Raw genomic sequence first — 21,344 nt, 5'->3', positions numbered from 1 at the left:
GGTATAAAATTAATATAAATGGAACCCAAACTTTCATATATATATATAAACAATGGCCATCTGGAAGATCTCATGAAAGAAACAAACATAGTTTACAATAGCAATTATAAATATAGAATATTTGGGAATTAATTTAACAAGAAATGTAAAAGATCTGTACTATAGGAAAAAACATTTCAAATGTTACTGAAGGACATAAAACTTGAACAAGTGATATTTTAGTCTCAGAATAGAAGGTTGAATAATTATAGATATATTTCCTGTCAATCTATAAATTTAATGATCTCAGTAAAATTATTCACAGGATTAAAATATTAATCTGAATTTGAATTTAGGAAAATTCTGAGGAAAAGAAGCAATAATGAGGGAAGACTATTGCTATCTTATATTAAGCATTTTATAAACAATAGCATGTTGCCATGAACAGATCGGTCAAGGGATGTGATTTGGGCTCGGACAATCCAAAATCCTTGGATGAATTCGGATTCAGAATTGAGTTAAAGGGAAAAGAGGCAAGGAGTGAGGCATTTATGTTGCTCATGTGATCACATTCTGAAATTATAGCTTCCTGAGGTGGTAGGTGGGGCCTTTCGTAATCATGGCAGAGGCATTATTGTGTAAGTCATGTAATATCTAGTCATAAACTTTTTTTTGCTTAAAGAGTTCGAATAGTTTTTATCATCTGCAACTAAATCTAACAGATATGACAACGGTGTGGGGAAAACAGGTATTTTATATTCTGCTAAAGTGAGTCTAAACTGGTGAAACTTTTCTATAGAGCAGATCAGCAGGACTTCCCAGATCACAGAGTATATTCCCTTTGTCCTGACAGCCTCCAAATCTCAATAATACATCATATAAATATAATTGAATATGTATACACCGATTTATTTTTATAGTTATTCATTGCAGCAGTGAAAGATTAAGCAAAAACCTTAATATCAATAAGGACTAGTTTTATAGATTATTGTACATCCATACAATATATTATTCTGCACATTAAAAATTGTGAAAATTTACATTAACTGACATGGAACAATATGTAAGAGTTAGGGTGAGGTATATAGTTAAGTAATCAAAACAATGTACAGTCTACATTGTGTAAAACAGGAAAAAAGCCAACATATATATTTTTGTATATTTGCTTTTACATGTCTGAAACAATACACAAAAATTGATAACATTCATCTTGAGGGAGGGGAACCACATGCCTGGGTGAGTAGGTGTAGAAAGAATTTTCATTGTATCCTCTTTCATTAAACCTTTTGAATTTTGAACCATGTGAATATTGTTTCTATTCTAAAATTTTTTTAAAGGAAAAAATTTGACAAGGGTAAAAATGAAGTAACAGGAAAATGTTGGCAATATATCAGGTACAAATGATTAAAATCCCTAACACATAAAGACATTTTGCAAATTAATCGATTGGTGAACAGCCAAAAGGAAAATGGAGCAAAGGAGATGAAGATATGGCTGACTTACCCTTCGTATTTTCAACCAATATTTATTGAGCATCTATTAGCATAAAATGTACAAAAATTCACGTACTCATGAAACAGTAAGAAACACACTGAAAACCATAAACATAATACTTAAGTATATTATACACGGTAATGTTAGAAAGTGATAAGTGCTATGAAAAAATACAAAGTAAGAGAGATAGAAGGTGTTGGGATTCTAGGGGGCAGACTGTAATTTTAAGTAGATGTTTAGGAGTAGGCCTGGTTGAGAAAGTGACATAAAAGTTAGGACGGGGTTGGGAAAACTAGTCCTCAAGATATTTGGGTAAAAGTATTCCAGCCAGTGTTTACTGAGGTGGGAGTATGCCTGGCAAGAGGCCAGTGTGGCAGGAACAGAGTGACAGATCCAGAGAGTAGTAGAAGGTGGGGTCATAGAGGTATGGGTGGGGGTAGGACGTTTAGAGCCTTGTAGCCATTTTTAAAACTTCAGCTTTTACTCTGTGTGATGTGAGAAGCTGTTGGAAGGTGTTGAGCAGAAGTGAGCAGAGTGACAAAATCAGACTTATGTTTTAGCAGAATCACATTGGCAGTTACTGTGTTTAAGATAAACTGTGGGGCTGGGGGTAGAAGTGCAAGAAAATATTGGACACTTAGATAAAGTAATCCAGTTCAGCTCTTGGATATATTTTAAAGGCAGAGCCAACAGCATCTGTTGACAGATTCAATGAGCCATGTAAGAAAAAGAGAGCAACAAGAATAGTTCCAAATAGCTGCGTTTTGGGGACTGAGCAACTAGAAGGATGGAGTTGCCATCATCTTAGATGGGGAACACTGTATGTGAAGCAAACTTTGGTTGTGGAGGAAATCCGTGGTTGAGGTTTAGACACGATGAGGTTGAGATGCCATTAGGTATCTGTGTAGAGATTGTGTGGATGCAGTTGGCTATATGGGTTTGGAATTCAGGAAAGAGATCTTGACTGGAATTACATGGATATGAGTCATTAGCATGAGATTGGATATGATCACTAAAGTAGTGAGTAAAGAGAGAAAGGAGAAAAGTCAAAGACTTATCCCTTACACCTGCCAACACTACAATGTCAGGGACAAGAGGAAGAGCCAACAAAGGACACTGAGAAAATGTCTGTGAGATATGAAAACCAAGAGAGTGTAGTGTCCTGGAAGGCAAGTGAAGAGGAAGTGGTCCGTCCATTGAATACATGCTGCTAATAAGTAAAATACACTGATAATTGACTGTTGACTTTAATAGAGGTTGTTGGTGGCTTTAGATGGAGGTTCAATTTTCATTGAAGAAGTGGAAGCAAATGCCTGATTGAGTAGATTTGCATGGATAGGAAAGGAATTGAAGATAGTGTGTACAGAAAACTATTTTGATAAGTTTTTCTGCAAAGGAGAGTAGGCAAGTAGGGCCAAGCTTTTATGTAGTTATTTGCTTTTTTTTTTTTTTTTTCAAATGGGAGAAGTAGCAGTGTGTTTGATTCTAGCAAGAGTAATCTAGTAAAGGATAAACTCTGAAGATGCAGGCGAGGGGAATTGCTGAATGATGTCTTGGAGTTGTAAGGAGAGTTGGGATTTAGTACACAAGTGGAGGAATAAGCACAGATGGTTCATCTGCTACTCTAACAGGTGAGGTTGCAGAGTATATGGTGCAGATGCTGGGAGGGGAATGAATAGATGTTCATGGTGGCAGTCTGTGGAACTCTGGTTGGTAATTCTAAATGCAAATGATTAAGAAACTTATAAAAGCCTCTCTACTCATCAAAGCAATGAAAATTTTAAAAATACTCATTTTTTTCCTATAAAATGGTAAAACATTGTGTCCAGAGTTTAAAATGGTATGGGAGAAATGAGCATTTTTATATATAATTGGTGTATTTGGAAGTCTGACACCATGTCATCAAAAATCTTTTTAAATGTGAATACTCTTTGTTTCTTTAGATATGATCTTTAAGGAAATAATCAGAGACATAAAGTGGATATTGGCTTCAAGGGTGTTCAGCATTAAATTTTCTTTCCTTAGTGATGGCAAAATCTTCAAAACTACCTAAAGAGCCAGCAACTAGGGAATGAACCTCATCAAGTATGATATATCCACACAATGGAATACTACACTGACATTAATGATTATATAAAGGATATTTCTAATGACACAAATGATTTGAATATGTTGCTATATAATTAAAAAGTAGGCCACAAAATAGTTTATAGAACATGGACTTCCTTTTTTTCTTTCCTTCTGAAAGCGTTACATCTGTATATAGCCACAGAAAAAAGACTGGAAGGTTATCCGCCCAAATAAACAATAAAAATAGTTATCCTGGGCCAGGTGCGGTGGCTCATGCCTGTAATCCCAGCACTTTGGAAGGCCGAGGTGGGTGGATCATTTGAGGTCAAGCGTTCAAGACCAACCTGGCCTACATGGTGAAACCCCATCTCTACTAAAAATACAAAAATTAGCCAGACAGTAGTGGTGCAGGCCTGTAATTCCTGCTACTTGGGAACCTGAGGTAGGAGAGTTGCTTGAGCCTGGGAGGCAAGCTGAGATCACACCACTGCACTCCAGTCTGGGCAACAGAGTGAGACCCTATCTCAAAAAAAAAAAAAAAAAAAAGCTATCCCCAGGTGGTGAAATTATACATAATTTTGGCGTATTTTTACTTTCTATTTTTTAAAGCAAAAATACATATTTTTAAAAATCAAAGTTAAAGAGTAAAGAGGAGACCATTGATATTTAATGAGTACCTATTACATGATCTGACAAATACAAATGATTTTAACCCTCAGTTTACCCCATCTTAAAAGCTCTATTTTACAGATGAAGAAACTATAGCTCAAAGGAAGGTGAGCAATTTCCCCAAAGTCTCTGACGTGGTAAATGGTTGAGCAAGATTAAGTCTCTTCTGCACATCTGAACAGAGAGTTTTCCCCGGTTACCACACTGCTTCAAGAATATACACATGTCAGGATGCTGGTAAATCAGGTTGAGTGCCAGTATCAGCTGGTAAAACAGGTTGCCATTTCATAGAAATATGACAAAAAGCTGTACGTGTGAGCACATATGTAATTTTAAGTTTCAAGTTGCTGTATTAAAAATTTAAAAAGAGCAAGGTGAAATTTATTTTAAAGTGTGTCTTATTTAATGCAATAGTTCCATAATATTGTAATTTCAACATATAACCAGTATTTTTAAATTAATGAGATAGTTTACATTCTCTTTTTTCATATGAAGTCTTTGAAATCTGGTCAGCATTTTATACTTAGAATATATCTTAATTTGGACTGCCACATTTTTAAGCCACTTGTGGTTAGGGGCTAACATCTTGGACAGCACAGCTTTAAAGGATGATCTCTTTTACTAAAACACATTTTAAAAACAATTTGACTACAATTGAACCTCTTCCTTTATTCAGTGTTTTTGTGAAGCTATTTAGATTCTATTTAGATTCATGTATTTCATCAGTAACATGAAGACAAGTTTAATTGCTTGTTTGAGACTCAGATGAGATTGTGGCTTTAATTTCCTAACATTTGGATGAATTAATCGTATAGATGAGACATAATTGTCTGATGCTCCATTTGGCTATGTCAGATATGAAGTCAATATGTGGAAAAAGCTATAGAGTGATGGCAAGTAATTTCTACTTTATTGTTTGATAGGTATATTAAATTTTATGATGTTAGTTTATAATTAATATTCTATTATTATTTGAGATCTGAATCTGAATGCTATTTAAAATCCACAATGATTTAACAATTTTCTCCTCTGTATGTACATTGCTGATGCCCATAGTTTTATATTTTCTCAACTAAATTATTTGAATTTACCCTAATTGTTAGTAGCTTTACTTTACTCGTTAGTAATTTTTAAGATAACTGTTTAGTGCTTTATGAGCTTTTCCTTTTATGCATATTTCTCTTAATACAGAAATAATTATATTTGTTAAAGAAAATTTGTAAAATACAATTAGAAAACTAGAGAAGAAACTAAAAATTAATCTAAATTTCCAACACTCAGATATATCTTTTGGTAACATTGTATATATTTCAGATCTATGAATGTTGTTTACAAAAATAAAAAAAATCTATACACGTATCTACTGATTTTTCCTGTTTTGAGTCACATCCAGTGTTATTCCTTTTTCCAATAAATGTTTACTGAGCTTCTTCTATGATTTAGGTCATGTATTAAATATTATTTTACAATATATTTTAAAATTAGCTGTATCACATAAATTTGACCAATTTCCTATTTTTGGACAATTATTTTTACCACATTTTGATAATTGTTTTAAAAACTTGGAATAGACAATTTTGTCACTATATTTTGAGTAATTCTATAATTATTCCCTTAAGATGAACTCCTAGAAATAGAACTGCTGAGTCAAAGGGCATGAAAAATTCTAAGACTTTTGGTAGCATTGGTAAATTGCCTTCCAGACAAGTAAAAACAATTTATGTTTTCATTAGTAGACTTTATATTATTTGGTTCATCTGTACTTGGAGATCAGGGCATTGGAGATTGCTGTCATGTGTAAATATCATCAGTGTCATGTTCATGTTCTTTCTCTCTCTTTCAGTATTTATTTTTGTAGCATAGCTCTTTCACTGTCCTTATGTGAAAGTTTTGCCAAAAGAGAAATCTATGCATAATTTTCATAATAAACCTGACTCTTCCCTTGTTTCAAAATAAACCATATTTCAAAATAAACTCTATTGCTAATAAAGATGAGATGGATAAAAGTCAGCATCAGAAGGCAACACTCAAGAAACACCGTGTGGCTTTACATAATTTTCTTTAAAAATATGTGAAATAAACAAATGCTTACATATATGACCATTGCTTGATGAATACAAGAGAGAAGAAAGAGAGGGAAAGGGGTATAATAACTGATATTTGCCTACTTGATGAGGTGACAACAAGTTAAAACATTGGAGCCCTAATTCCCATGTGGCATTTTTCTCTGAGAATGAAGTCTCAGAGCTGTTAGAAAGTTTCAGTGCCTGGGCATGTCCAGTCTCAGGTTCTACACTTCCAGTCTGGGCTGGTTGTGTGCCAAGGGTGATTAATGAGAGAAGTTCCCAGAAACAGCGGCATAATTACCTGATCTTCCAGTGTTCACGTAGTCTCACTGGTTAGATGACCCCTCACCCAACATTCTGGGTCACTGTAGCTCCCATTTTCTCTTGTCCAACTTGATGTTGGGGTTTATATTTTTGGAAGGAGTGGGTAATAGTGTGGACCATGATTTTATTTTTGTCACATATATTTAGTAGCTTTCTCTTAAAATATATCATTCATAATAACTACTTTATGGTTTTATACTCTTTCTTTAAATACCAGAAACCACATGTGGTGTTTATTCAACCTACTTTGAGTTTGTCCTGGGAATAAAACATTTTAAATTCTCTTGGCTATGGTGGAATGCCCTTTTTCAAGGGAAAAAAGGGTTCAATTTCTTCAGGATACCCTCAAAAACTAGTCTTAGAGTTTACCTTTGCTTAGTTATATTTACTTGCATGTTATGTATTTGCAAAAAGTATATCTAGGTATTTAAGAATAGCGGCTTAAATACCTAGTTTAAGTCTTTATTAGTAATATCACTGCAGCTTCACCTGCCTTTTTGATGTAGTTGTTTTAGCTAGTGACTGCACAATGTAATAGTGCATGAAATACTTTTTCAATACTTCAGGAAACTGAAAAATCTGGGTTTTATATGATGAAGGGGTGAAAATCATTTATAAGGGGTTTCTATTCTTCACTGGGTGTGAAATCAAATTAATTTGAATAAATATGATTAAAGAAAATGGAAACATAACAGCTTGACGGGTTTGTGTCTAGGACAATTGACATTTGTTATTAGATAATACAGAAAGAATGTATTGTAAAAATAATAAAATTTGTGTAGCTATATGCAAAGCCAAGATTAAAATTTCTATGGACAAGATTGTCAAGTTTTAACATGAGAAGAATTTTAATACCTATTTTATATAACAAACCGATTGTTCATAAACAACTTTTCCCTATTCTTTATACCTTGAAGTTCAATTGCAGTTAAGATACAATCTTTTGAGGTAACTATAAGAACAAACACTATGGAGAGCAAGTAAGGATAATCACACCATTCCCAGGTTTATGTTTATTTGCCGTATTAGTGCCTATCAGAAAACATAAAGTTAACCATTGCTAATGTCTCAAAAATAAACTGAGAAGAACTATCACTCTTTTAATTCATTCTTATAATTTCTTAATGATTACTTATGCTTGGTTTGAGATGACATTATGACATTTTATGTGGCAATTAAAATTTCAGAAGACCTTATGATGGTTAAGTAAAGTTTTCCTCCTACTGTCCCAAAGAAGTAGGCCAATTTTATTACTCTTGCTTTTGGACTTAGAAAATTGAGTCATAATGTCTATATAAGGTAATTTTATTTAATTCAACTTTACTGCAGTTTAAAATGTTCTTGTCCCCCCAAAAATAAAGAATGAAATGATAACATGGAGACAGATTTTGGTTCAATATAAGGATTTAAAACACAGAGCAAATAATGAATTTGCAGATGATCTTGTCTTCACTGATTCTATTCATTTGAGTTTGAGAGTCTTTTTCTGGTCTTAAAAATGGCCCTTGGTGTTGAACATCATTGGCCGGCAATCAGCTGCAGAGTATTCGTCACCTTAGATGCTGGTCTCTCCATGCATTGGGTCTACATCTCTTTCATCTCCACATCCTTTCATAGTACTTTTCTTCCAAAGCAATATTAAGATGCTATGTTTAAAAAGTCATTTTTCTCTTTTTCAGTTTGCTGTCAATTATCTTTAGCTATAAGAGAATACCCAATCCAACTCAAAGTAACTTACATAATAAAGCAATTTCTTATGTAACAAGAAGTCTAGAGGTAGAGAAGTCCAAGAACAGTGAGGTCTGGTGGTCTGCATTCTCTTGCCTAGCCTTCTTGCAAGTTAGATGACTTCCTGCCAGACAGTTCTGCATAACAACGTCCAGAGGCAGAGAGGGACCTTCCTTCTGTCTTTGTGACTCTAAGAGCTAGGAAAACATTGCCCCTGAAGACTTCCCTTCACATTTCATTGGCCAGAATTGGATCTTTTGTCCATGTTCCTACCAAACACTTGTTAGAGAAACAGGAAGTTTGTGAATGGGTGTTTGTGAATAGCTGAAAATCAATCCAGATTCACTGCCAGGGCTGGAGATGGGGCTCACTTTTCCTGAAGCAGGGCCAAATGTGGATGGAGGAGAGTAGATCTTGAATAAAGTCAGCATTCTGGTGGGCAGGAGCAGGGGTGGGAGCAATGTCTGCTACAGTTTTCTTTTCCTTACGCTTCTTATGATGAATGTAATTATTAAAAACCTAGCATATGGGGTGTTTGAGCAATTACGTCTTACTTTTAAAAGGCTATTTTAGGTGAGGTGCGGTGGGTCATGCCTGTAATTCCAGCACTTTGGGAGGCCAAGGTGGGAGGACTGCTTGAGCTCAGAAGTTCAAGACCAGCTTAGGCAACAGAGCAAGACCCTATCTCTACTGAAAATAAAAAATTATCCGAGTGTGGTGGCACATGCCTGTAGTCCCAGCTCTGTGGGAGGCTAAGGCAGGACTGCTTGAATCCAGGAGTTCAAGGCTGCAGTGAGCCAAGATCACGCCACTGCACACCAGCCTGGGTGACAGAGCGAGACCCTGTCTCCAAAAAAAAAAAAAAGAAAAAAAAAAAGTAAAAGGCTATTTTATCTCCGTCATGTTATTTCAAAACTTCCACCAGAAAACTACTGGTGGATGGATGTTTCAGAGACAAAGAGTGGTTTAAGAGGCTTGCCATCATCCCCACTATTCTACTTCCAAAAAATATACATTCTAAGTGAAAAAAGTGAGCTTTCTATGTAAACTTCTCTAAAAAATAATCTAAGTAAAAACAATGTACTTACCATTTGGAAAATGCAACTTCCAAATAAATCACTTAGCCTCCTGTTCTGACCAGATTCCCAAAGCCATTACTTTTAGAATCCTGCTATCTTTTCATCATCCTTCAGAAGAATGAGGCTTTGGAATTTGGCACAAGGTTTGGCCTTACCCTATAGCATCACTTTTTTTTCCTTCGTTTCAATGGATTTTGACCTTGCTTGTGAAAGTCCACTTTATTCTGGTCGTCACCTTCCAGCTAAGTAGCCAGACTGGTAGAGCCAGGGACTATGGAGGTGGGAATAGATCTCTGAGGAATAGAAGATGCATACCCAGGGAAGATTTGAGGAGCGGATTCTGTTGGTCAGAAATGGGTCTGGGAGCAGGGAGCCTCCTGTAAACCAGACTGAAAATCAGACATAGATTTATATTTGGACAATGGGCCTGGGCTGGGGTTGTTGGTGGATGAAGAAACCAGGCTGATTAGATTGGGTGTTTGGATGGTTCTGTACTGGAAAGAAAAAACTGAAAGGTGAAGTCAGATTGTGTATTACAGTGGGTCAGATCTGATGCAGCCAGAGAAGAGGATGGTCTGTCATCCACATTAATTGAATGGTGGCTCACTGCACCCCTACTTCTCCGAAGGAGCAGTAGGTGTCCCCTAACACTGTAATGCTTTAAGAGATGAGTTTTTCTTCAGGTCAAGTTCACTATTGCATCAGCTAGCTTCAGGAGGCACTAATTACCATTTTGCCTGGAAAGCTCCTTTACTCTGAGAAAACATAAGACAGCTTTCAGCCAGTTTGTAACCACAATGTTTAGTTTCATAAACTTGTTTCTGTTGTTAAAGTACCTGTTACCTGTACATGTCTTGTTTACCACCATTGCCTGCCCTCCATCCCTAAGTGTATTTGAATGTCACGGAACCAGAACCCAAGGAAAGTGATTTAAATGTGGCTATGAGGAACACTAGGAGCTAAGTTAATTGTGAGTCACTTTAGGATTTTTGGGATAATTCAAACAGGCAGAATTAGGAAGACAATGGCCTGGGTCAGGGTGAATTTTTACAGCTCTGTTGTTGTTTTCTGAATTATCTGTTTTGTCTCACTTCCTGAGAAATCATAATGAAATGATATCTGTGATCAGATACCATATTGTAGGGCAGGAGATGGTGAATAAGAATTGAGTGGTAAATACCTCACCTTTTTGTAGGCTGAAATTCCCTGAAGTGTTCAAAGTACTCAATAACCTTACAAATTGTAAAATCTTAGCAGGCTGTGATAAAGATGAATATTCTAAAGAACTTTAAATTAGAAAGTTTAGACGGACAAAAAGGAATAGAAATTGCAGAGAACTGCTAAAGATTTTTTGTCTAAAGATTTTTTTTTTTTTTTTTTTTTGGTAAATTGCAAAAAGCTTAGGACAATTTGAAAGTTTTCTTTAAAATGTTCTTAATGTTCTTTTAACATTATAGAGTCATTTTTCAAATTCAGAAAGTAGATAAGGGATCAGAATATTTTTCACTATCTGTGCAATTTAGCTAGTTCTGTCATTAGAATCACCAGCAAAGCAGTTGAATTCAACAAGAACTTTGAAAGGTAAAACCTAACCTTAGTTTCAGCTACTTTATATAGATTTTTCTGTATAAAAAAGATGAAGGTTTGATTTAAAAAGATAAGTGTCCAGATTTACACTTGGAAATGCAAGTATATTGAATCTGATTTTATTTTAGAAGTTCAAAGTCCATGTTCCTCAGAAGTGACTACTTTGTTATTGTGATGAGGCTACTATGTTTAAATATTCTTCTTAGATTTTTACCATCCCAAGGCTCGGTATATATGTAGGATATGTATGTAGCTGAGGGAGAGTTCTCCTTTCCTCACATGCAGCATTCTAATGGAGATGCAGGGCTGTTTCATTATTCCTGCCTATGTGAATATTTGCTCCAATGTTTAAGGCTGCAACTCTGGAAACTGCTATAAATACATAACCTAAAAATAATAATATTGTGAGTATTTATGTATCATTTCCTTTAAGCATGTTTTTAAAAAATTTTATTCTACATGTACTAAAAAGTGACTTGCAATTTGAGTAATTTTGGTAACTGGGAAAAACTGTTGGGATGTGAGGCTTCTAAAATCAACAAGAAGGTCAAAATGGATATGGTGACAGTTCATGGCATGCTTACTTTGAAATATCTGACTTTAATGTTTTATGATCATTTCATATGTTTAAGTGGTTTAATATTGTCACTAAAATGGCAGCTAATTAATACATTGAGGCAATGTATAAAAATGCACTGAGTGCCACAAATTCTCCCGCAGCTATATTTATTTATAGCAATGTACACTGCTTAATGTATGCTTCTATTTGGAAAGCATTTTTGTAAATGTCTGCCATTTTCACTTTCTCCTTGAGCACAGCCACAATCTTCCACTGCCACTCAGTATGAGATATCATGAAAGAAAATAATTTAGGAGTACTTCTCCATTTACCAAAAGATTTAAACTATTTTTGACAATTACGGGTAAGATTGCTTATAGATTATATTAAGGTAGGTTCTATTGAAACAAAGCTGAGACAGGGATTTCTAAACAAGAGATTTGTTGGGAGGTGCTCTCAGGGGGAGGGCTGTGAAGGAAGCCAAACAGAGGAAGGGAAATGTGTAAGCAAGAAGGTGTCAGTGGAACTGGCCATGGTTTGCTCCCATGGGGAAACACCGGAGTGCAAAGGTATCATAGAGTTGATCCTCTCTGGAGTCAAGTAGGCTGGCTTTCTGTACCTCCAGGTAGGTCAGTCATTGGTTATGGCTGGCCTTTGAAAGAGGGTGGGAGGGTAGCCTTCTCTAAAGAGGGTGGGAGAGGCAGCTCCCACTTGGTCCAGGGCAATTCTCCAGAGAAGGAAGAGGCATCTGTGAGTTATCTGCCAAGACTCACAACATCTCGGTGATAAGAATTCCATCTAATAAAGGCAATCTGGGTGCGGTACCAACAGCATCCATTATAGAGATGAATCACAATTTAAAGGAACAGAGAACTGGTTGGACCTAGCTTCTATTGCTTCCCCCTTCCCAGGGCACACACACCCATGCATCCACATTTATAATCAAGTAAAGGTGGAAATTCAAACTCTTTTCAAGTCCTTTTGATTTAAAAAAACATTTTACAAACATTAATGAAGACATGGACTTTAGTTCTATTTTTTGTTTGTTGCTTGTGGTATGGTAATGCAGAAGTTATGTGGCTAACTCTGCTATTAAAATGCATTTATGTTAACCTGAATGAAGATGGGCTCCTTGAAAGAGGACCTGAGATATTGTCCATGAAATCCTGAGGATGTTTTAAATGCCAAGTTTACTCAGGCAAATCTTTCTTCTGGCTTAATAATCCTATTTGTACTGCTTTATTTGCAGAAGCCTTTGTCTGTACATGCATAACTGATTCAGACAGGACTGAAACACTTGGTGTGTTCAACGAATTCATTTCCAATTCTCTCTGCAATAAATTGTTATGTCATACTGAAGAACTGTAGAGTATTCCTCTTCCTGGTAGAATCTCCAACCCTCTTTTTTTCCCCCTATTATGAAACAGATAGGACTTTTTTCTTTGAAAAAGAGTTTTTCTTTCTTGCTATTTATCAGAATAATAATCTTGTATGAGAACATTGGAATTCCCATCAGTATCACTGATTTAAGAGGTGTTTTATTCTGTTTTAAATTGTCAAACATTTTTCAGGGGCATGGAAGATATATAAGAAATTCTTTGAATTCCACAGTTAACTTTAAAGTATAAGACCACTGATATAGTAGAAATAAACAATGACAAGTCTCCTCTTGGATTAAGAAGTATTTGTTGCTAATAATATTCCCTCTGATTGCATTTTTATGTGATTATTCTAATTCATTAAACAGGAATAATGATATGCAAAATAAACTGAGAATATAAAAATATATTAATTCAGTTTAGCGTTCAAGCTGATATTGCAAACTTTTCACTCTGCACAAGACTTTGCTAATACTCTATAAAGAATGCAAACCAGGATGGTGCCTAGGAGTGTTCTGAAAGGAAAAAGGCCTTTTGGAGCATAGTAGATATGTTATTGGGAAGGTGACTTGAAGGGATCCTATTTGCAAATGATTTCTTCAGTGGTTTTAATGCCATTGGTTATCTTTTCACTATCAATATTTAGTATTGCCTCTATGAAGCACTAAGAGGTAAAGTAATAGATACTTTTAGACTTTCTTTTGAAGTCAAACCTTAAATAATGAGAAATCATAATGAAATGATATCTGTGATCATTTCTGACTGATATCTTCCTCAGTCTATCTTTTCCTTTACATAATTACTCATTTAACTGTCTACATTTGTACTTTTCTCCAGTTTAGACATAGGAACCTTGTTGAATAAATAAAATTCCTTTTTAATCTGTATACATAATAATTTATTCCCCAGTGTTTATTTCATTCATTGGTCATGATTTCTAAAATATCGTTACAGGCAGGATAGAATAATTATTTTTGAAATACTATGTCTCATCAAACTTAATCGAATTATGGCTCATACTCATGGCAAGACCAAATAAAGAATTGAAGGAACTCATTGCATTAGAATTTAGAAACTTTTCTGAAACAGACATTAAATTTGGCTAATGTCTTTAAAGTACACAGAAACCTCGTTTTGCTTCGTCACTATCACTTGCTAATAGCTTGAACAGTTTGAGTCCCTCAAATTTCGTGATTGCTCAGTAATATGTTGTGACATTTTTTTGCTTCCAGAAACTGCCAACTAAGTGAAGAAGACCACTGGATTTACCAGGCTATTTTGGATCAGTACCCTGGAGATCTCTTTGGAAGAAGGACTCTGTATCTGGACATGTTACAAAGATATTTTCCTCACAAATCTAGGCATGATTTGGTGAGTGCTGGGCCTACGTACATACTGGCAAATTAAATTGTTTTAGTAGTCAATAATTATTAAGCAAAGCACATGTACTTTAAATGGTTCTTTAAAAATTATTTTTTCCTATACTCTAGAAAATAATAGGGTTATATAATGGTTTGAAAGCCTGTGCAGGTCATTTTTTCGAGTTTGTCCTGTCCATAACGAGGTGGAGGGCCCCCTCGGGCAGAAGTCACTCTCTGTGCCTACTTGCTGTGGAGATCTTCACTGTGATCCCAGGGCTGCTCTGCTAGTATTTGACTGCTGGGTGTCTGGTCAGCCAGATGCTCACCTTCGGGGGCTTTGCCATCTCCAGGTCTTGCCTGAAAGTGAAATGCCTGCTCCACTATTCACAGAGCCTGCTTCACCTCAGTCTTTCTAGTCACAGGGAAGCCAGCACTTGCCCTGGGGGTGGTACTTACTTATCTCTTCCCCACCACGACAACTCTGCTTGATCCTCCTAGATGGATCTGAGACACAAATACCTCAAATACAGAACTCAAAGATGTGACTGATATTTTCCTAAAAAGGAACTGGGAAATTACTGTTTTATTGTTTCATTCTTTAGTCAATAAGAACACAAGGGCAAGAAAACAGAAGTTACCCTGTCACTAATTAATTTCACAATAACTCACCTTATAACATACACATAAACAAACACGCAGACTTAATTTTTAAGTGAGCCATGCTATAGCATCTTAAATACTCTGTGTTTTTGTAATTGTTTTAAATTAAGCAAGTAACAACAATACTCACATGTATATAGAAGTTAACCATGTATCAATCACATGGAAACTCCTTGAATACACGTTAGAGTGGATGAGAGAAGTACTGTTCCCATCCTTAGATGGAAAAACTGAAGCAAAGGTCACACAGCTACTGTGACCATTTTTTCCCATCTTCTTTCATTCTCTTCACCTCTCTCCCTTTATTCAGTAACAGATATCTGTTATATGATAAATAATTCACTCTGAATTTTTAAATAACTTTCACTTATTAAATTAGATCTTTCCTTTTGTTGCCTATTGATTCTATTTGCTTCTGTGACAAGTTGTCATTTATAACTTGTAGATTTTTATATTTTTCTATTATTATAATGATAAAGATTTTTACATTTACTTTTTTATTTATTTATTTATTTTTTGAGATGGAGTCTTGCTCTGTCGCCAGGCTGGAGTGCAGTGGTGCGATCTTTGCTCACTGCACCCTCCCCCTCCTGGGTTCAAGTGATTCTCCTGCCTCAGCCTCCCAAGTAGCTGGGACTACAGGCACGGGCTACCAGGCCCGGCTAATTTTTGTATTTTCAGTAATGACAGGATTTTACCATGTTGACCAGGATGGTCTCAGTCTTTTGACCTCGTGATCTGCTCTCCTCGGGCTCCCAATACATTTACTTCTTACATTAGATTTATTAGCATCCATTTCTGTGTGGTATATGCTTAATGTTTTACAGATGTTAAGTATATTTTTGGCTTTATAAAACAAAGCTGAGAAGTTTACAGAACAGATCTCAGTAGCTGATACTTAGTTTAAGTGAGACCAAGTACGTGGTTTTACTGCGTACCTAATTATACCTAAAGTATTATTTTAGGTGGGACATAAAATGTCCTGTTTGCTAGCTTCTTTTCCCACAACTCCTGGAGGTTAAATAATGTATTAAATTCAGAGTCATGGTCTATACTGGCAACATAAAGAATTATTTAGATCAGTGACTCTCAACTTTGGAAGGCACACCTTTTTCTGAGGAGCATTTCAGAACGACCCACAGAGGTTTTCCAGGCTACTCAGGTTCTCTCCATTCCTGTTCTTCCCTCAAGACTCTGCTAATTCCCATGGTTGAGATTCACTGCCAAAAGGAGCTACTGCTGCCGATGTGAAAATGCCATGTCCTTCATGAGCATAGCATGGGAAGGGCTCAGTGTCATTGCTATTATTACTTTAAGTTTAGGCATCCTAACATCTGAATGTTTCAGTAATTAAGGGTAAAATTGTGAGTTTTCAAGATTGTGGTAGCAATTTTTATGTTTATTAGCATTTTGTACAACTGAAACACTTGATGTAATTGTTAAAATACCAAAACTGATATAAAGATGGGATATTTTAAAAATTAAATATAGGGAAAATATTGCTTTCTGCTCTCATAGAATCATTACCATTTAGAAACGAAAGTGGTTTGAGAGGTTACCTGGTGTAACCGCATCCTATATGAGGAAACTAAGGACTTACAAACATTAAATGACTTGTCCTCAGTCACCAATTAGCCACGAGTTCAGAACTTTGGAGGTAGTACCTGGTTTCTGGTTGCTGTATTTATGATTAAATATTTGTCCCCAATTTTTCAAAATCATTGGTTATAATGGTTTTTTTTTTCATTTTTGTAACAATGACACAAAATATAAGCTCATTTTCATGATAAGTATTCACCCTCTGTTATCTTTTCAGATTGAACATGAGAAATATTGTGACCAATATCGCTTTGCTATGGAGCAGCGAAAGATCTTGATATCAAATTGGAATAAAAATAAGAAAGACTTTACACAGAAGGCTGTGCTGACACTCATTGAGGCTTGTGCAGCTCATGAAATGGAGAGCACATTGGCTAAGGACAAGAAAAAGCAACAGGAATTGTGTGCTGATCTGAAAGCCAAGGTAAGATGCTGCACAGGTGTTTCAGTATTTGTCTGGATATTTAAGAATCAATTTTTCCCTTTTGCTCAAACTCACCCTAAAGTTCAGTTTCTCTTTTTTAAAAAAAAAGCCTATCTTGAATAAAACTGTTAGTTTGAACTGTATAAAATTGCATTTTTTAAGTCAAAAACAGTCAATAATCAATAATTTCATATGGTTCAACCAAAAAGTTACTATAACAGGATGTTAATATTGAAGTTTTGATTGAGATATCCAATACCAACCATAGACGTGCACGTCAGACTGAGGTACTAGACAAAAATGCAAGTGTAGCTACCTGACTTCAAACTATACTACAAGGCTACAGTAACCAAAACAGCATGGTACTGGTACCAAAACAGAGATATAGACCAATGGAAGAGAACAGAGTCCTCAGAAATAATACCACACATCTACAGCCATCTGATCTTTGACAAACCTGAGAGAAACAAGAAATGGGGAAAGGATTCCCTATTTAATAAATGGTGCTGGGAAAATTGGCTAGCCATAAGTAGAAAGCTGAAACTGGATCCTTTCCTTATTCCTTATACGAAAATTAATTCAAGATGGATTAGAGACTTAAATGTTAGACCTAATACCATAAAAATCCTAGAGGAAAACCTAGGTAGTACCATTCAGGACATAGGCATGGGCAAAGACTTCATGTCTAAAACACCAAAAGCAACGGCAGCAAAAGCCAAAATTGACAAATGGGATCTCATTAAACTAAAGAGCTTCTGCACAGCAAAAGAAACTACCATCAGAGTGAACAGGCAACCTACAGAATGGGAGAAAAGTTTTGCAATCTACTCATCTGACAAAGGGCTAATATCCAGAACCTACAAAGAACTCAAACTAATTTACAAGAAAAAAACAAACAACCCATCAAAAAGTGGGCAAAGGATATGAACAGACATTTCTCAAAAGAAGACATTCATACAGCCAACAGACACATGAAAAAATGCTCATCATCACTGGCCATCAGAGAAATGCAAATCAAAACCACAATGAGATACCATCTCACACCAGTTAGAATGGCGATCATTAAAAAGTCAGGAAACAACAGGTGCTGGAGAGGATGTGGAGAAATAGGAACACTTTTACACTGTTGGTGGGATTGTAAACTAGTTCAACCATTATGGAAAACAGTATGGCGATTCCTCAAGGATCTAGAACTAGATGTACCATATGACCCAGCCATCCCATTACTGGGTATATACCCAAAGGATTATAAATTATGCTGCTATAAAGACACATGCACACGTATGTTTATTGCAGCACTATTCACAATAGCAAAGACTTGGAATCAACCCAAATGTCCATCAGTGACAGACTGGATTAAGAAAATGTGGCACATATACACCATGGAATACTATGCAGCCATAAAAAAGGATGAGTTTGTGTCCTTTGCAGGGACACGGATGCAGCTGGAAACCATCATTCTCAGCAAACTATTGCAAGAACAGAAAACCAAACACCGCATGTTCTCACTCATAGGTGGGAACTGAACAATGAGAACACTTGGACACAGGGTCCGGAACATCACACACTGGGGGCCTGTCATGGGGTGGGGGGAGGGGGGAGGGATAGCATTAGGAGATATACCTAATGTAAATGACGAGTTAATGGGTGCAGCACACCAACATGGCACAAGTATACATATATAACAAACCTGCACGTTATGCACATGTACCCTACAACTTAAAGTATAATAATAATAAATTAATTAAAAAAAAAAAAACCAAAATGCAAGTGTAATGATAAAGTAACTGTCTAATGCTGATCCAAAGACTCTTGGACTTCTCATTCACATCAAAGATAGCAAAAAGTCCAAGTGAGGAGGAGAAGAGAGGCTTCATGATGAAATACATTGGGGCAAGCTTGCTGGGCTATGTGTGAGTCCTCAGCGAAGTGCTGGGGAATGGATGGGGTTTTCCTCCTCCTCAGACCCAGAAATGTCTAGCGGGGCTGGATTGAGGGTGGCTTGGGGAGTTGGTAGGTAACCCTCGCTGTTAGAAGGATTGAGGACTGGAATGCTCAGAGGGAAGTAGAGGCGCTGCTTCAGTGGCAGAACTGTAAGTAAGAGTGGCTGTTGTGCTGGGAACAACTGCATTCCACAGGAGGGTCACAGTGCATGAGTCCTGGAGGCCTGACGTGGATATGACCTCCCCAGGAGTGTTGGCCAGGGCCATTAAAAACAAATTGTATTGAGGTATAACATACTTGAAGTGCACAAATCTTGAGCTGATAATGATATGGTAGAAAGACGATGGTGCAACAAAAAATTTTATTCTCCTGATAGAAAACAACTGGCAGACATTAAGCAACACCAATTAAGAGCATATAAAACAAATGTCTTTGTTTTAAAACATTAGAGGAAAAATGTTTCATCTACATATTTTTAAAACAAAAAGATATTTCTTTTGACATTGCATAAGCTTGAGACCTAAAAGGAATAGGAGCTGCATCAAGGCTGATCTGTCATGGGCTGCAGGGCTAATACATGTTTCTTCTCCATCTTCAGGCTGATAAGAAATACACAGGGGCCAGGGGCCATGACAAGTTATTGTATTCCTAGTTTGTTTATGGTCATTTTGCACACATTATCACTAACTGTTGAGCTATGCTGAAATTGATATTTTCTTTATATTGTATTGCACTGAGGTCAGTATACAAGTAGTAAAGTGCACAAGTGCACTTTAGGTCAAAAACAGTCAACAATCAATAATTTCATATGGTTCAACCAAAAAGTTACTCTAACAGGATGTTAATATTGAAGTTTTGATTGAGATATCCAATACCAACCATAGACATGCACATGAGACTGAGGTGCTAGACAAAAATGCAAGTGTAATGATAAAGTAACTGTCTAATGCTGATCCAAAGACTCTTGGATGATGCTTTATGACACACACACACCCCCATGAAAAACCACTGAGATCAAAACCTGGAATGTTTCCTGCAGCTCAGAAGACTCCTTAATGCCTCTTCTCAGTAAATACAGTCCCCACCTGTAATCACTATTCTGACTTCATGACCATCGATTAGTTTTGTCTATTCCTGAACTTCATATAAATCAAATGAGATACTACTATATATATATAATATATATATAGTATATAGTCCTTTGTACTTCTTGCATTCATCATATCTGTTTCATCTTTGTGGCATGTTACATTGTTCTTCTTTATTGCTGTGTAGTATTTCATAGTATACGTATATATTTTCCTATTAACAGGAATTTGAGCCGTTTTCAGGTTTTTGCTATTATGATAGTGGCACTATCAACATTCTTGAACATGTCTTTTGGTGGACATATACATTCATTTCTATTGGATAGATAGTATACTTAGGAGCACAATCACTACATCATAAGGCTCAGATGTGTTTAACCTTAGTAAATACTGCCAAATAGTTTTCCAAAGTGGTTATACAAATTTGCAACCGAATTCAATTGCTTCACATCTTCCCCAACATTGGTATTGCTAATCTTTAATTTCCTGTAATGTGGTGACTGAGTAGTAGTACCTCATTATGGTTTTTATTTGCACTTAGAATAAAGCTGTCTAAGTATCTTTTCATATGTTTATTAGCCATTTGGATATCCTCTTTTGTGAGAAGCCCACTCAAGTCTTTTGTCTATTTTTCTTTTGGGTGGTGTGCTTTTTCTTTTTCTTACTTATTTATATGTTCTTTATATATTCTGTATGCAAGAGCTATTTCTTTTTATTTTCTCCCAGTCAATGACTTGTGTCCTCACTCTCTTAATGGCATCTTTAAATGAACAAAACTTCTTAATTTTAATGAAGTACTTTTTTAAATTTTTAAATGTATTTGAGATATATTATATACAGTAAAATCACTAATTTTTTTATTTTTTATTTTTTGAGATGGAGTCTTGCTCTGTCACCCAGGCTGGAGTGCAGTAGTGTGATCTTGGCCCATGGCAAGCTGCGCCTCCTGGGTTCACGCCATTCTCCTGCCTCAGCCTCCCAAGTAGCTGGGACTACAGGCACCTGCCACCACACCTGGCTGATTTTTTGGTATTTTTTTTTTTAGTAGAGACGGGATTTCGCTGTGTTAGCCAGGATGGTCTTGATCTCCTGACTTTAAGATCTGCCCGCCTTGGCCTCCCAAAGTGCTGGGATTACAGGCGTGAGCCACCGCGCCCAGCCAAAATCACTATTTTTAATGCATAGTTCTATGAATTTTGAAAATGCATGATGTATCACTACCACCATAATCAAGATATAGAACAGTTCCACCACCACTCAAAAATTCTTCACACCCCTTTGTAGTCAACGCCTCATCTACCTCCAGCCTTTGGCAACCACTGATCTGTTCTCTA

At 36.1% G+C, this 21,344-nt stretch overlaps 1 protein-coding gene across 3 annotated transcripts in view; it reads left to right on the top strand.

The window, feature by feature from the left end:
• Positions 1-21,344, top strand: part of CCDC148 (coiled-coil domain containing 148) — a 280,255-nt gene that overhangs the window by 132,069 nt on the left and 126,842 nt on the right. For all 3 annotated transcript variants that reach the window (XM_025404700.1, XM_025404699.1, XM_025404698.1), the window contains 2 exons: positions 14,167-14,305; positions 16,772-16,978. In XM_025404700.1, coding sequence (XP_025260485.1) covers positions 14,167-14,305; positions 16,772-16,978 — 346 coding nt within the window. The remainder of the gene's footprint in view (positions 1-14,166; positions 14,306-16,771; positions 16,979-21,344) is intronic.

The sequence above is a fragment of the Theropithecus gelada genome, chromosome 12, assembly GCF_003255815.1.
Source record: "Theropithecus gelada isolate Dixy chromosome 12, Tgel_1.0, whole genome shotgun sequence".
NCBI classification, from domain to species: Eukaryota; Metazoa; Chordata; class Mammalia; order Primates; family Cercopithecidae; genus Theropithecus; species Theropithecus gelada.
Note: the sequence above shows the minus strand (reverse complement) of the source record. Positions and strands in the feature narration are given on the sequence as shown.